The sequence below is a fragment of the Typopeltis vanoorti genome, chromosome 18 (genome assembly GCF_054136105.1).
Source record: "Typopeltis vanoorti isolate ZY-2024b chromosome 18, IOZ_Tvanoo_1.0, whole genome shotgun sequence".
Lineage (NCBI taxonomy): Eukaryota > Metazoa > Arthropoda > Arachnida > Uropygi > Thelyphonidae > Typopeltis > Typopeltis vanoorti.
The window spans coordinates 62,764,140-62,781,078 of NC_143566.1; the positions used below are offsets into that span (position 1 = coordinate 62,764,140).

At 36.9% G+C, this 16,939-nt stretch overlaps 1 protein-coding gene across 1 annotated transcript in view; it reads right to left on the reverse strand.

The window, feature by feature from the left end:
• Nucleotides 1–16,939, reverse strand: part of Ras85D (GTPase ras-like protein 1) — a 163,067-nt gene that overhangs the window by 135,066 nt on the left and 11,062 nt on the right. Inside the window, exon 2 of the mRNA XM_090408576.1 lies at nt 3,767–3,815. Coding sequence (XP_090264702.1) covers nt 3,767–3,815 — 49 coding nt within the window. The remainder of the gene's footprint in view (nt 1–3,766; nt 3,816–16,939) is intronic.

Genomic DNA, 16,939 nt, shown 5'->3' on the forward strand with positions numbered 1-16,939 from the left:
TCCAGAATATTTTGCCACCTTCTTGATATTTATTTTCTATATTCTTGCCAAACTCCTCCCTTGACTTTTGTTTAGCTAGTTTTACACACTGTTTAGCTTTCTTACATTTGTCTCTGTAATTCTGTAAGAGTAAAAGCTGACTTATTTGACAGGAACTTTTGATATGCTTTCTTCTTTTCCTTCACTGCCTCTTTAACTTCCTGTGTTCACCAGGGAGTTCTGATTTTTTTATCCTTGCACACAACCTCACCACATGCCTCTCTGGCAGAATCAATCAATGTTTTCTTCAGAGTTTGCCACTGAATCTCCAAGGTTTGATTCCTGTTCTCAAACTCTTTCATTTTCTTTTCAATAATATTTCTGTATTTTAGTCTACAGTTCACATCTGAGAGCTGCTCAACTTTTATTCGCTTTAGAACTTTCTTACATGTTATTCTTTTCAATATGAAATTCAATATTATCCTGCTCAAGACTAAATAGTGATAACTTCCAATTTCAAATCCTCTGTACACTCTGGTGTCCTGCACCAGGGAGAAAAAATCACTATCAATGAGACTTTTCTTATTCCTAGCCTCTTCTCTCCATGTGAATTTGTGCACATTTTTATGTTGGAACATGGTGTTAGTAATAACCAGTCCATGTCCTGAGCAGAAATCCAACAGATATTTGCCATTATTATTAGCTTTGCTCTTTTCTCCAAATTTTCCCAAAATATTTTTGTATGTCTCACAATCATTTCCTACTCTGCTATTTAGATCCCCAACAAGGACCAACTTTTCCTTTTTCATTGTGTCAGTTGCTTTTTCTAAAGCCTCAAAAAATTCCTCCACTTCTACCTTAGTAGAACCTTCTGTGGGACCATAGGCACAAATAAGTCTCATTGTCCAGTTCCCCATTCTCATATTTGCCCACATTACTCTACTTGAGACTGACTGCCATTCAAGAAGATTAGCCTAGTATTTTGTGTTGAATACTATGGCTACTCCTCCTTTTCCTTGATTGTCATTGCCTGAATATAACATTTTGTATTTATTGCTCAGAAAGATCTCACCAGTTTTGGTCTTTTTTGTTTCAGTCACCCCTATTATGTCGATCTGGTACTTATCTAATTCCTCAGCTAGCTCCATTTCTTTGCCATTCAGGCTTCTTACGTTGATAGTACCGATCTTTAACTCTGGTGATGTTGAGTTGGGGTTTGTTTTCGGATTTGTTCCAGTAGCTGACTTTTCGCTGTTCGCCCTGGTTCCCTGGCGAAAACAACGGGGGACTTGTTTAACCGGGCAATGCCCCAGCCGGCATGAAATTTTGTCATGTTGTACCATCATTTTTTATTTTGGTTTAACCAATAAGCATACAATTTGGTCGGCTAAATTCGAAATTGCCAGCCCATCCTCGTTCGTTCAGTATCAAAGTAGATACCCAACAGGGTGCACCATGAGAAGGTGAGGATTGGACATTAGGTCAGAAGCCCTGGTCGGTTCTCCACATTCCTTTAAAGGCTATGTGGAGGTCTCCTCTCAGTTATACAGCTTTGACCCTTAAGCATCCCATTTTCACAGGATTCTTCATTTTCACAGGATCCTTTATCATTACTTATGTAGCACACATGAATTCTTTCTGACTTAATTCTGTCTCTTTTTAGTAGAAATAATAGTTAGATCCGGCGTCCTTAATACAGATGAACTTCCTAATTGCAGTTTTCTCGAACATTCCTTTAGAACGTAAGTAGCAAATTGTTCTTTTATTTACTAAATGCTTATTTACAGTCTTAACTCTTCCAATAAAAAAAAAAAACTTAGTTCTACGATTTCCTTTTTGGAATCTACTATAAATCTTTCAATTAGTGTTTCCTCCAATATTCCGTTTAAAACGCATATAGCAATATTTTCTTTTATTCATCCATATACTTATTCCGCATTAAAACTTAATAGTTCCACGGTTCCTTTTTCGGAATATAATATTAATTTTCCTCCGACTGTCACATAAAAAAAACTTAAGTTCCTCTGAACCTAAATATCTGCTGGCCTGTGTTCTAAATTCCTTCCGAATGCTTTCCTGTTTACTCTCCCGTTGCTTTGATACCGAACTTGTCAGCTGTCAATCACACATCAAACTTCTCAGCGAGCATGCGCACTCCTTGAAAATGGCAAGCGAGAAACTAAATACTGTATAATGGCTGACACGGTTGTTTCTGTTAGCGACAAGAGAGAATGTCTTCATAAAAACACAAAACTTAATATTTTAAATTACATTAAAATTCCTGTAAGTAATACAAATATCAAATCCAGTAAGTACATCCATTTTTTAAGTTCTTTACATATCATTTTTGACAAAACAATTTCAATAACGGGGACATCGCAAGTGCCGACAATGCATGTTATGAAACTAAAACTAATAGACATTTTAACAAACAATTTGTAAAAATCTTCAGAATTTTAATTATGATTATTTTTACAAACTATCATGGATACATCCAAAGCATTCTAACCAACTAAAATGAAAAAAATATATATATAATGGTCTTATTTCACAACTAACTTTAATGTATAGGTTGAATATAAGTAGGGAATAACATACTTGGAGCAATCAAGCACGCTCTTTCAAAATAACTGTGGTAAGTTGCAATAGTGTTTCATGAAACTTGTGTTTCAGTTTGCTATATATGTGTGCGTGTACAGGGTGATGTAAAAATATACTTCTTATAGTGGGTCATGGTCAAAAAAAGTTTGATGTCAGAGGCACTTCAGAAAATTCAGCTGGAATCTTAAATACAACTTCTGCATGGCCTCACTTGAAACTAGCTACCTTCATCCACTCCACTAGGGACAAAATTCCTCTTCTCTCAGTTCCTGGTGCATACAGAGTTCCTTGTTCTTGCAAGTTGGCCTACTATGAACAGACAGGAAGATCAGCCACCATGGTTGATCTTCCTGTCTGCAGTCATGCCTTGAAGACCATGTTTTGGATACAGCTCATAGAATCAAATGGAAAAGACTACCATGCTCCATCACAGTAAATTTACAATCGAAAGATTGTTTTTAGAATCTGTAGCAGCCATCAGAAATCAGTCTAATTTGAATGAATATGATCACATATTCATTCAAATTTGTGAAATATGGGAAACACTGATACTTCGGGATCCCAGGTTATATCCTAGGCTGCCAACAGAGGGCACCCAAACTAGTTAGGACTAGTCTTTCATCCATGTTTTATTTGGTTTTCTGTTTCTCAGTGAGTGAGACTAAATACTGGAAGAATTAAATATTACTTTTAATCCTTTCTCAGTGCTTTTTGCTCCATTAAGCCTCTAACATGAGTTAAGTAGGAACACCACCAAAAAGGAAAAAAAAAAAAAAGGAACATGCAGACTTTGGGAGATAAGGGGACTACCACCTCTGTATGAACCAGCTAACACCTTAAAATCTTATAAATGTTCCACTCACACCTGAGATGAAATCTTAAAACCTTTCTAACAAAACCAGGTCTGTCTGCAGGTGCTCAGTTTATCAGATATATAGTGTCAATGTACTGAATTCCAGTTCATTACACACAATGCATGAAATTCTCTTGTGGATATCTTCAAGTATAATAGTCAAAATAACACTGAGATAATTAACTACTCTCCCCCCTCCTTAGATCCTTGGACAATGGTATAAGCAAGAAATCTTATGAAAGATGTCAGTCAAATACATGATTTAAAACTGTTGAGTTAAGATAGTTTTAAAATTATCATGCAAATGAAAAATAAAATATATTTGAAACTTACTGATTTTGTATTAACTGGATAGTCAAGGCACTCTTTCCTACACCACCAGCTAAAAATACAATTAAATCAATTTGTTATGAATCAGTCTTTCATGGTTATATATCACATATATGTATTTAAAAATATATATGATAGAAATTTAAAAATTACAGTTTTAATTAAATTTATTGATAAATTAACAGTAACAATTTAAACACATATCAGTACCCTTATTATTATTATATGGACACCTCCATTGAGTCCAAAGACTCACTGCAGAAGACCCAATCTATTATACCTCCCCTTGAACCCATTAACAGACAAAGCACTCACAACTGACTCTGGCAACCCATTCCACTACTCTTAAAGCAAAAAAATCTAGTCCTCACATCTCTATTCAACTTCCAGGGAATGATCCCTTATTCTGGTCCCTCTATCCAAGTGCTGAAACACTTCCCTTGCACCTATCCTATAAAATCCTCTAAGCAACTTAAATGTTTCTATCATATTCCCTCTTTTTCTCCTATCAACCAACTTCTACAATCCATATCCCCTCAATCTATCCTCATAGGAAACATTCCACAGGTCACTCACCTCTGAATCCTATCCACCACTTCCTCATCCCCCAAGAAACCCAGGGGACCAATGAGCATATCAAGTCCTTATAAAGAGAAATGACAATTTCCTTATCTCTACTTGTTAATGTGTTCTTCAATAGCCAAGTAATCTTATGGGCTACCTTAGCAATATGTCCTCTAAACTTGAACACTCAGTCTACAACCACCCCTAAATCTCTAGCTTCTGTTTCTAAATCTATTTCCTGAAGTACAGTGCCAATGTGATACATAGATTGTAATCTATTTATCGCAAAAAATGCATAACTTTACATTTCTCATATAAACAATTTAAATTCCTTCTTAATATTTTAATTTTTCCTATGATTCTACTATTCATGTCACATGTTCACTCTCCCTCCCTATCCCTCAGTTTCATTTCCCATTTTATAGATTTAACTATTATGAGGGAGTTTTTAACTCCCTCAATGAGCAGACATGCAATGTGAGAGAGATGGATTCTTGGACACATGCATAATCAAATATGCAGTTACCATGCAATGATATTGCCACAGCAGTTTCCCTACATATCATACTACTTAGACTCCCTCTATACATGATCTGAGAAGTGTAAGTGGTTTATATGAGAAATGTAAGTGGTATAGAGATTTATCTGCCAGCTAATGAGAAAGCTTCTTGATGCATTAACATCAGGTGTGCTGTCTAGTGGCCAGCCTACATAAATGCTTTACTACTACATAGATGGTAGCAATGCATCCTCAGAATTATCCTTGAAGAGTAAAACTAACACTGCATGTATTTGAAAGACAGTAGCCAAACATGGCATCATCCTTCAGACCTCCAAGAGTCTAAGTCGGTGTTCTCTCAGAGCATACAGATAATAATTTGTATCAAATCTAGCTTCTACTAAAAATACCTTTCATAAATGGGGAATATACTATTTGGAGAAACTATGTGTATGAATGAGGACAGTATCACTTTTGAGGACTGACTCACCAGTTATTACATCTAGAAAAGGCATTAATTTTTCTGTATTTAACCCAGCATTAGTAAGGTGGGGGTGTCACAGGCCCCAAAGATAGAAATAAATAACTGTGACATCGCCACCTTACTAAAGCCGAGTTAATAATTATTAAATTTATTTTCTGACATGAGTAAACAGTGTCAAGTTATTTCTTGTACAGATTTAAAAAAAAAATTTTTTTATTAAACTATTGTGCATGTAACCATTCAGTGTCATATTTCCATTAAGATAATTTAGAAAAATTTTTAATAGGTACTGCAAAAAAATTGTATAGGGTTCCATAGTCACAAAAAGTTTAAGAAACACTGGTCTAAGGGGTTATTTTGCCAGACAATAAGGCTCCTGATCTTAGTTTTGAATCTCTCAATTTCCTTGTTCAGGATGGTTAGTTGGCATTTTTCTTCTACTTCTCACTCTTCCTTGGGGAAATTTCTATATGTAACAAAGAACAAAAGTTAACACTAATCCTGAGTCTTGCTGCGCCAAATTAACATTAACACATCTAACAATGCAGAAAGTGACATGCCTACAACGATAGCAAAGGCTATTCACATGCCTGAAAGGAACATAAGAAATTATTATTACGTAACACCTACAGGGAGTCCAAAGACTCATCAAGGGAGGGCACCTACTCTACAACTGTCTGTCTTCACCACTCAATTCACCAACTACAACGAACCACAACTAAGCCAATGCCATCTACCACCAACCACCACTAGTATTTTCACAGACAATCACAAACATCCATGCGTGTTTGTGATTCAAATCTACAATGGGATTCGAACCTGCAGCCTTTCAGCTGGAGAGCGGATACGTTAACCACTGACATTCAAAAATTCTAATGAAGTGTATTTTAGAATGTATGTTGTCTTAATGCACTTTGGCCATATGACCAACAAAATATACATCCAGAACATTAGTGCATTTAGACAGCATAATTCTAAAATACACTTTACAGAAAAGAAAGAAAAAATAGCTATCTGCATTTCTCATACTATATCCAGTTTTTGTATCCTTCAACCTTTATGAAAATGGTTAGATTTTTTCTGTTAGAGAAAGCCAATGCACACGACACAAAATGGAAAAGTATTATGACCAAAGATCTCCAGGATACCATATATCACCCTCAACAGCAAATATATCTTCTCTTAAACTTGTTCATACTACTTCAACTAACAAACCTTTCCACTTGCTCATTGTGGTGAGAGAAAAATCGAGCTCTCACTTATTTGACTGTGTGCAAACTTGATTTCAACAGATGCTCCCTTGTACTCTTCCACCTTCTATATAATGAAAAATTTTATCAACCAATGTCCCATGACACCCTTTCAGAAGTTATCTATCATATCATCTCACTTTCCCCTTTCTACAATTTCTGCAATTCACATACTCTCAACCTCTCCTCATAACCCATTTTAAATTATTTTGGTTGTATACTCTTCTTGATCCCATTCCACAGCTTCTTTATCCTCTAACCAAGGAGACCAAATATACAGATGCGATTGTATCAGTCTTGTAAAGAGGCAAAATATCTTCCTTATGTTTGTTTCAACATCACAATTATCCTCTGAGTTGTATTTGCAATTTTGCTATGTGACCTTTGAACTTCTAATTCTTATCTACCAATATACCAAGATCCCTTGCCTCCTCAGTTTCTCTAAGCATGCCACCATGAATATAACTTGCCATAATCTCAGTATAAGTGCAAAGTTATGCAAAAGCGCCTAATTTTATGCTTACTAACATTGAACTGAGGTCAATATTATTTGCCCAAATTTCCAACTTATTCAAAATCATTCTGTAAGTGCTGTATATCAGTAACATCTCTCATTGCCCTACCTATCTTAGCATGATCATCAAGCAACTGAACATTTTTTGTCAGGTCCTTCACAATATTAGTAACATACAGATTAATCAACAATGATCCAAGGACTGATCTCCGAGGCACACCACTGGTCACCTGAAATCTGGCAGATTTGCCCCTTATCAATATACCACTTTCTGAACCTATCCTTCAGTCATTAATTTATCTATGTCAGTAGTTTTTATTCTAATAACATTATCCAGTTTATGCAAAGAGCCTTTCATGTAGAATACTATCAACTGTCTTAGCAAAGTCCAACAGTATCATAGTATATCCATTCGCTTCATCCAAACTCAGTCTTAACATTATAAAAAAAAAGCAAATTTCTCAGACATGATCTCCCATTAGTAAACCCATGATGTTCCATGCAAGGTATAGCTCGTCTTTCAACCAATTTCCATAATTAAGTTCTTACTAACATCTATTTATACATCTATAGTTGACAGTACAGACTTTGTACCATCCTTGTGCAATATGTTATCATGCATTACACTCCTTCCATTCTTGTGGGATCTTTCCTAAGCTCAGACTAAAATTATACAAAACAGGTCAAGGGCCTAGTCAATTTGAAGTCTGACCACTGTCACCAATTGGTGACAGTGGTCATGGATATATACGGATCATTCCAAGACCCTTCTGAGGTTTTATAATCAAACCTAACACTTTTTGGCCTTGAGTTCTTCCTTTCACCACATGCTATCTCTCCATCTGACTCTGACAGCTAGGTTTAACTAATGCCTGCAATCTTAGGCCAGAACATACTCACCAAAGCAAGAAACTCAGCCTTTTTATTCCAGATGCTTCTAGCATTTGAGTAGACATAAGTTAGTTATTACCTTCTTTGTATACCTACATCTAGTCTGCTTGGTCTAGTTGGGCAACTTTCTCTTTTCCATCCCCAGACACTCAAAGCATGCAGGTCCATTCAAATTCATAACTATGCTCAATGGTATTCCTATCATTATGGATGAATAATTCAAACATCATATTTTATTGTGCTTTACAAATGTAACATTTAATGCTCCAGAGATTCTGTGAATGAGGAATATGTTAAGTTAATGTCCAGTATATTTACCATATGAGACAAACTAAAGATATTCTGGATATCAGGAGTAACTGCTATGAAAGACTTAAATAAACAAACACATAGGAAATTGATAGAAAATACACTAATCAGAGTACATATCAATATGTGAGATTAAAAACAAAAGACAAACAACTGACTGAACCAGACTGAAAGGTCGAAAGGCAGCTTGAATAGATATTATTATTATACAGGAACTTCCATGGAGTCTGAAGACTCATCGTGAGAGACCCAATCTATACACACAATCTATCACATCTCTCTCCTTGAATCCATTAACAGACAAAGCACTCACAACTGACTCTGGCAACCCATTCCACTCATTCACAACTCTCAAAGCAAAAAATCTAGTCCTCACATCCTTACTAACCACACCTTTATTCTACTTCCAGCCATGACACCTTGTTCTGGTCCCTCTATCCAAGAGCTGAAACATTTCCCTTACAGCTATCTTATAAAACCCTTTAAGCAACTTAAATGTTATCATATTCCCTCTTTTACTCCTATCAAGAAACTTCTGCAATACACAATCTATACTTCAATACTTCAATCTATCTTCATAGGGAACATTCCACATGCCACTCACCATCTTGTCACTTGTCTCTGAATTCTCACCCCAAGAAACCATACTTGAGCACAGTAATCCAGATGTGAGCATGTAAAGTCCTCATAAAGAGGAATGACAACTTCCTTATCTCTACTTGTTAATGTATTCTTCAATAGCCAAGTAATATTATGGGCTACCTTAGCAATATGTCCTCTAAACTAACTCTCAGTCTACCACCACTACCCCTAAATCTCTAACTTTATCTATTTTCTGGAGTACAGTGCCATCAATAGATGTAGATACACAGCTTATAATCTACATCTACAAGGGTTGTTTGAAAAGTGTCTGCACGGATAGCCTAGTGGCTTTGCACTTCGCAACCATATGCCTGGGGGAAGGAGTGTCCTAGGTTCGATTCCCGTCAATGATGTGAGGAGCTCAAGGATCTTCCTCAGCTATAGCAAAGTTAGCCAGTCTTGGGTGTGGACAGCAGGGTTTTTTCTGCCAGTTTATCTGGTGTTTTTCATCCCGCAAGCAGGCAAACGGGTCCGAGGACACACACAGATTACAGTCAGGAATAATGACCCAGCGATAGGTCTGATTCGTCAGCCTATGCCGGTTTCGTTGCTGGATAAAATTTGGGGGGACTAGATGGTACCGTGAACTCTCGTATAAAAGGGGGAATGCTGTATCATCACAAGGAATTAATTAGTTTGAAAAGTTTGATAAATTTCCAATAGACTGCGACAGAATTCGTTCATTCATACCAGTGTCAGCAAGATCATCATTTTCATGACCCCTGACAAAATTTTAGTCACGTGCGACATGTAGTTCTGGTTTGGCAAACATTTAAAATGACCATGTTTGAATTTTTCATAAAAATGGAGAAAAACAAGTTTCATGCAGTGATAAAACACTTTCATTTGAAGAAGTGAACGGCTGTACAGATCAAAGCTAAGTTAGATGCAGTTCATGGGGAATCTGTACCAGTATTAAAGACTATTCATTTTTGGATAAATGAGTTTACACGTGGTCATAAATCCATTGAAGATGAAGTGCACTCCAGAACCTGACCGAGGTCACTACAAAGGAAATGAGTGACAAAATCCATGGTATCATTATGGAAGACCACCGAGTGAAAGTGTGTGAGATTGCAGGCATCTCAATTGAACGGGTGTATAATATCCTGCACAAAAAATTGCCAATGAAAAAGCTGTGTGCGCGATGGGTGCTTGGATTATTGACTGTCGATCAAAAATGCAACCATTTCAATGCAGTATTTGGTGATGTTTAATCGCAATTCACAGGATTTTTTGCATTAATTCGTGACTGTAGATGAAACTTGGATCCACCACTACACACCTGAGTCCAAGCAGCAGTCAAAACAGTGGACAATGCCTGGTGAAAGAGCACTGAAAAAAGCGAAGACCGTTTTGTCAGCTGGGAAGGTGATGGCCACTGTTTTTTGGGATTCCCAAGGAATTATCATGATAGGCTATTTGGAAAAGGGTAAGACAATAATAGGAGTCTATTATGAGTCATTGTTGGACCGTTTAAAAGAAGAACTGAAGAAAAAACGGCCAAGATTAGAGAACAAAAAAGCGCTCTTTCATCAAGACAATGCACCATCCCACACATCGGCCATCGCAATGGCAAAATTATTATTATTATTACAGGCAACTCCAAGGAGTCCTTAGACTCATCGAGGGAGGCCCAAATCATGTTCATCACAACTATTTGACATTCACACAGTATCTATCATACCTTGCCTTAAACTCATTCACTGTCACAGCACCCACTACAGACTCTGGCAGCTTATTCCACTCATTCACCACTCTAAAAGTAAAGAACCCAGCTCTAACACCCGTACTAACCACACTCTTGCCCAGCTTCCATAGATGTCCCCTAGTCTTCCTACCACCATCACTGCTCTCAAAAATATCTTCTGAATTAATCTTATAGAAACCCTTCAGTAATTTGAATGTCTCAATCATATCACCCCTCCTCTGCCTATCAACCAATTTCTGCAACCCAAAAATCCTCAACCTGTTCTCATAAGGTTCATTCCACAGACCTGCTATCATCTTGGTCACTCGCCTCTAGACCCTCTCAACCTCCTCCCCTTCAAGAAGAAACCTAGGTGACCAAATCTAGGCACAGTCGTCGAGATGGGGTCTTATCAAGGCTCGATACAGAGGAACAATAACACTTGACTCTGCTCGTCAAAGTATTCTTCAGCAACCAAGTGATTTGATGAGCTGATTTGGCCACTTTTGCAATGTGCCCCCTAAACTTCAACTCCTTATCCACCAACACTCCTAAATCTCTTGCCTCATCAATTTACTGGAGTACAGTTCCACCAATGTAGTAAACTGCTGCTAATCTTTTCACCCCAAAATGTATAACCTTACATTTTGCCACATTAAATTGACATCCATTCTCCTTAGCCCAGACCTCCAATCCATCCAAATCATCCTACAAAATTTTGACATCATCTGCATTCACTATTGCCCTACCCAACTTCGCATCATCTGCGAACAAATGAACTGTTCCTCTCAGATCCTTTCCTATTTAATTAATGAACAAATTAAACAGCAGTGGTCCAAGAACAGATCCTTGTGGCACACCACTGGTCACAGGCAGTCTTTTGGACTCTACTCCTGAATAAACCACTCTCTGATATTTCTCTGTCAACCACCCTCTTATCCATCTCGCCAATCCTATTTCCATCCCCCATATGCTGCATTTACTGATTAGAATTCCATGTGGTATCCTGTCAAAGTCCTTAGCAAGGTCCAGTAGAATCACTGTAAACCCCAGCCATCACTGTGGTATAATATGTGAGCATGTTACTGAGGCATGACCTACCCTTCACAAAACCATGCTGTCACCGATACAGTATCCCATTTTCATCTATCCAATCTTGTATTTTCCTCTTGACTATTTTCTCCAAAACCTTGATGATTCCTGTTATGCTGATTGGCCGGTAATTTTCAACAGCAGCCTTGGAACCACCTTTATGCAGCAAAGTCTATTATGCGTCATTGTTGGACCATTTAAAAGAAGAACCGAAGAAAAAACGGCCAAGAATTGCAAGAAATGAGATTCAAATTGGCTCCACATCCACTGTATTTTCCAGTGGACTTAAAAATCTGGCTCCGTGGGAAAAAATTTTTCTTCGGGCGAGGATGTCATCAAAGCTATCAATGACTATTTTGCACAATTTGACAAATCCTGCTTTTTAGATGGGATGAAAAAAACTCGCTAGACCAGATGTGTAGACTTCAATAGAGACTATGTTGAGAAATAAAGGTGATTTTTTCCAAAAAAAAGTGTTTAACTTTTTTTTTACTAAACGTTTCAAACAATCGTCATATTTATCCCAAAATACAAACTTTACATTTCTTGACATTACACTGACACCAACTGTAATTTTTGAAGTCGGGAAACACGGTTTTGTCACACTTTCATTAAGTACTCCCCTGATCATTGAGTCTCCATACATAACTTTCTCCTTAACTTGTTTGCTCAGTTGGTCTTTATTATTCCTTCAGATCACATGCTTCCTTTTTTCAGCCCTGCTTAACTCTTGTCGCTTCTGCAATTTTTCAATTTCCTGCTTTGTCTTATGCAGGATAACATTTAAGCATGCTATTTCTTTATTAATATCCATTTTGTTTTGTATTTCCAGGACCACACTTTTGTCATTAATAACATCATTTTCCATCTTACTGTCGGTATTTGTTGGGTTCTCGTCACCTAACAGACACTCATTTTTTTAAACACTTAATACATACTCTCTCTCTCCAGTTCCAATTTCCTCCCACATATTCTTTAATTTTCTCAATGAATACATTTCACAAACACTGCAATGAATAAAATCCTGCAAATTCAAATTGCCGAACAGCATGGTCTTTGCTACCATTGTTCATCACATTGGTGCCATGCTGACAATATCACAAAAATTGTTATAAAGATACTAATACTTTAAAAACATGAAAATCTACACTAATACACTAACACATTAATTTTCTAAGTAAAAAAAAAAAAAAAAACACTAATTTTACAAGAGTGCTAAATTACATGACCACTCACAACGTAACCTTGAACCAATCTCGCACTTGATATTGAACCAGAAATGCTGAAATACGGAGGTGTAAAGTATTACAGTTGCTATTTTGCATACGTATGGACTAGTCAGAAGTGCAAATTCTGAATGATAGAGAAGAGCTCATAGTTCTCATCTATAAAAAGGAAAAGAAAATTCAATATGAGAATTATAGAGAAATTCTCTACCAAGCATTGCAAGATGAAAACATGCTTGAGAACAGGACTAAGGAAAATTGGAGTAGTAACTTAAACCCAGCTTGAGTTCAAGTCAAATATGGAGTGTCAGGATCACATTTTCACTTTATGACAAACAGTTGAGAAATTTTCTCCCATATAAGTATCCCACACAGTAGAGGTAGAAGAATCTACAAGCATAGTGAACAGTTTCCGCAATACTATTGAGGAAAGAAGAAGAAGAAATCTATTGATATTTTTCTTGAAACCTAACAGATTGTAATTTGCAAGTACTTCATGAGAAATGAGGCTGGTCCAGAGAATTGAATTAAGCTGAATAAAAAGAGGAAAAGGAGAAGCAGGTTGTTTGGTGTCTTTCTTTACAGTTTAGTTGTCCATCAGTAAGCAGAAGAATGATGTTTGCCATTCACTGGAGCAGTGACCATGAAAGTAGTATCTTTAGATGACACAAAGCTGAAGTAATGAGACAAACAGTTCTCCTCTAGACAGGATCAAGAATTTTTATGGAAGTTATAAGCACACTACCAAAAGATGAGAATAGTATTCCATGGATGAATCAATTTGGGATTTGTATAGCATAAGAAGTTGGGCAGATGAAAAATAGCATCCTGAGTTTTTCAGAAAAGAATACCTAGCTAGTTTTTTTAGAGGCAGGTGAAGCTATTGATGTAATGTGTTTATACTAGGAGAGGATGGAGTGAATGTCAGTCCAAAGTGAGAGGTCTGATCCTGTCTGGGTTCATCTTCACTCTTACTCATCATGTAAACAAATCCACTGCAAGTCTCCTGGATTCTTTAATTAAACTAACAGCTATAACAAATTTCACATGAAAAATTTGTAATAAACAAAACCCATGAAGATTGAATGCAGTTAAGTGTTCCTGCCAATGGAGAACCTATGGAACAAGTAAAATATTTTAGCACTGCAATTTTTTTTAGTGAAGATGGTAATTTATACATAAAAAGACAATAGAATATGCAAAGCTGGTGGACCACAATCTAGGTGAAGTCAGAAATAAGACCTAACGATACTGGAGTGCTGATAAATTATAATCTAATTTGGAGGAAAATTGTTGATAGGGCAAAAATAAAAATGTGTGGTACTGTCACTTATATATACAGTAATACTCCAATAACCTAATGATGCTTCATTTTACAATGATTCACTCACAGGACACCTTTCAATTATGAAAAATGTTCATTTATATGATGCCACATTCATTCATACGATGGTTTTAGCACATGACACTCCACGCATCACTCAATGCACAGGATTCGTGAATGTAGTTTATTAGTGTTGTTGCTTGCTATATCTCTGTGATTTGGTGTTTCACTGTGAATTATAAACTATTTATAACAATAAGTTTATTTTTTGTTAATAATGGCAGATAAAATTCAATGTAAGGGTACCAATGCTCCAGTGAAAAGAAGACAAATAAATGTATAATCTACTGTTTCTAGAGTTGTTAAAAAAAATTTCTATGTGAAGTGAAAAGTGCTACATGTTAATACTACAGTTATCTGTAAATGTGACAAACTTGATGAAAAACTTAATGGTGTAGACTGACAACCAAACTGGTTGGCATGTTTCATTATGCCCAGCGATTTAAAATACTTTTGTTTGCTAAAATTACTCTAAATTTTTCATTTGCATATCTAACAAATAAATGCTATATGTTACTTATGCATATGACTGCTTAAAAAACATTATTAAACCACTATATGTCTACAAGTAAATAAAATAAAAATAAATAAGTTGTTCAATACCACACAAGTTATTCAATACCAGTCAACCTGAATTCCTGATAATCCTCATTCTCTCTCTCTGTCCTGGACATTTTCATGCTCAGTTCTCCCTCCAAATATACTGCATATGTTAGCTCTCCTCTTGGTCAGTCTGATCATGACCTTAGCTGCATTTCCTTTTCTACAGTCATCCTTTTCCCAGCCATTCTCAGCCTCGTGTTCTGTGACTACAGCAGTGCCAGATGGGATGATGTTCAGGATTTTGCAACTCGTTGCCATAGTCTGATTCTTGCTTCCACTCTTCTGATCATGGCACTTGTTCTTACCTAATAGCAGAAATTATTCTTGCTGGAATGAGTGTTTTTGATCTCCACTCTTGACCCTTGTCTAAGTCCTGGTTCTATAGAGCAGATGTACTAAAATGGCCAGGGATTCAGCACTGATCAATGGCTCAGATTAAGAGTTTCAGCCTCTCAGCAATATAATAAAAAAAAAAAATAATCAACAAACCCAAAGCAAGCTTTCTGGGGACAATATGCACTTTGTGCATATTGTCCATATGCAATATTGACAATATGCAATTTGTCTCCTGTTCAAATGGCAGTCAAGACTTCTGGTCCCTTGATGAGTCTATAGGGTATGGCTTCTATCCTTACATGTTTCTGCATCTAACATCCAGTTGGTACAGCAGTCACATCTCCTAAAGATGGGACACACCTAATGGCATCAGTTTTCTCCTCCAACTCCTATATAGCTGACCAAGGCTGATCTGTTCCATAAGCCATCCATATGTGCCTCCTGTGAAATTTTGCCAGGGAGACAGAAAAATACTCAATAGCTTTGATACTAATAAGTCTCCTGACCTTGATAGTATTCCTCCAGTTGTATTGGAAACTTGTGCTCCAGAATCACACCCATCTTGTATCCCCCTCTATAAGCTGCCAGATAGCAAGATATCATACTTATCTGGCAGCTTGGGGGGGGGGGGGATAGGATCTTATCCAGCTTATTCCCAAAAAAGGAAGAAAAGTCAACTATCCAACTACTGTCCTATTGCTTTGATCTTAGCACTCTCCAAAATAATGGAAGTTATTAACAGCCAACTGCTTCACTACTTAAAGACTCGGCAACTACTTGATCACCAATATGGATTCTGCCGTTCTAGTTCCACAACAGATCTACTAGCCAACCTCACCACAGCTCAGGTTTACACTCTTAATATTTCAGAACATTTGATCAAGTCTGGCCTTGTGGCTGTCTTACCAAGCTACCATTCTTATGGTATTCCTCCTTCCCCTCTGTGAATCGATTACCAGCTTCTCCAGTCATACATTGAGGGTCATGGTGGATTGTTTCCTTTCAGATTTTTCAATCAGTGCTCTATACTTTCACTTGTGCTCTTGCTCCTATACATGAATGATCTCTTTCTGACATCCAATCCTATTTATAGCTTTCCTGATGACAGTATTCTTCACTCTTTCTTTTTCATTTTCTAAACCTTGTAATGCTCTTCTTTAAGATATTCTTTAGCCAATGTGCCTTGGACTCTTGATTTCTTTGCCATTCTCAGGTAAGAATAACTTGGTGAACTTCAATGCCACAGTCCTGTCTTATTTCTGGGGAGGAGCAGGAATGCCTCACTCAGTTTTCTCCTCTTGGTTCAACTGTTGCATCTAACCTATCTGGGCATAAGCACATTAGATCTATAGCCTCTTTAACCTCAAAAAGGGTTGGTGTTCTTTTTCATTCCAAACAGTACTCTGGGCTCAACTCCTGACACTTTACGAAGCTCAAATCCACCTGACTATACTGTTGTCGCATTTTAGGTGGTGCACCTAAGACATACCCCAGAATGCTTCCCTGTGCCTTCCTCTCAAGCAGCTGCTGGTCAACTCTTATACAGATCAATTACAAACTCAATGAACCAATTTCTCATCCTCTGCTTTCCTTTCTTATACCATTGCTCTTTAGAAGTCCTCCACACTGTTTTCTCCAATAATTATAATCCTCAAGTCTTCAAGAACAAAAAATTTCTTTCTTCTTTCTAGC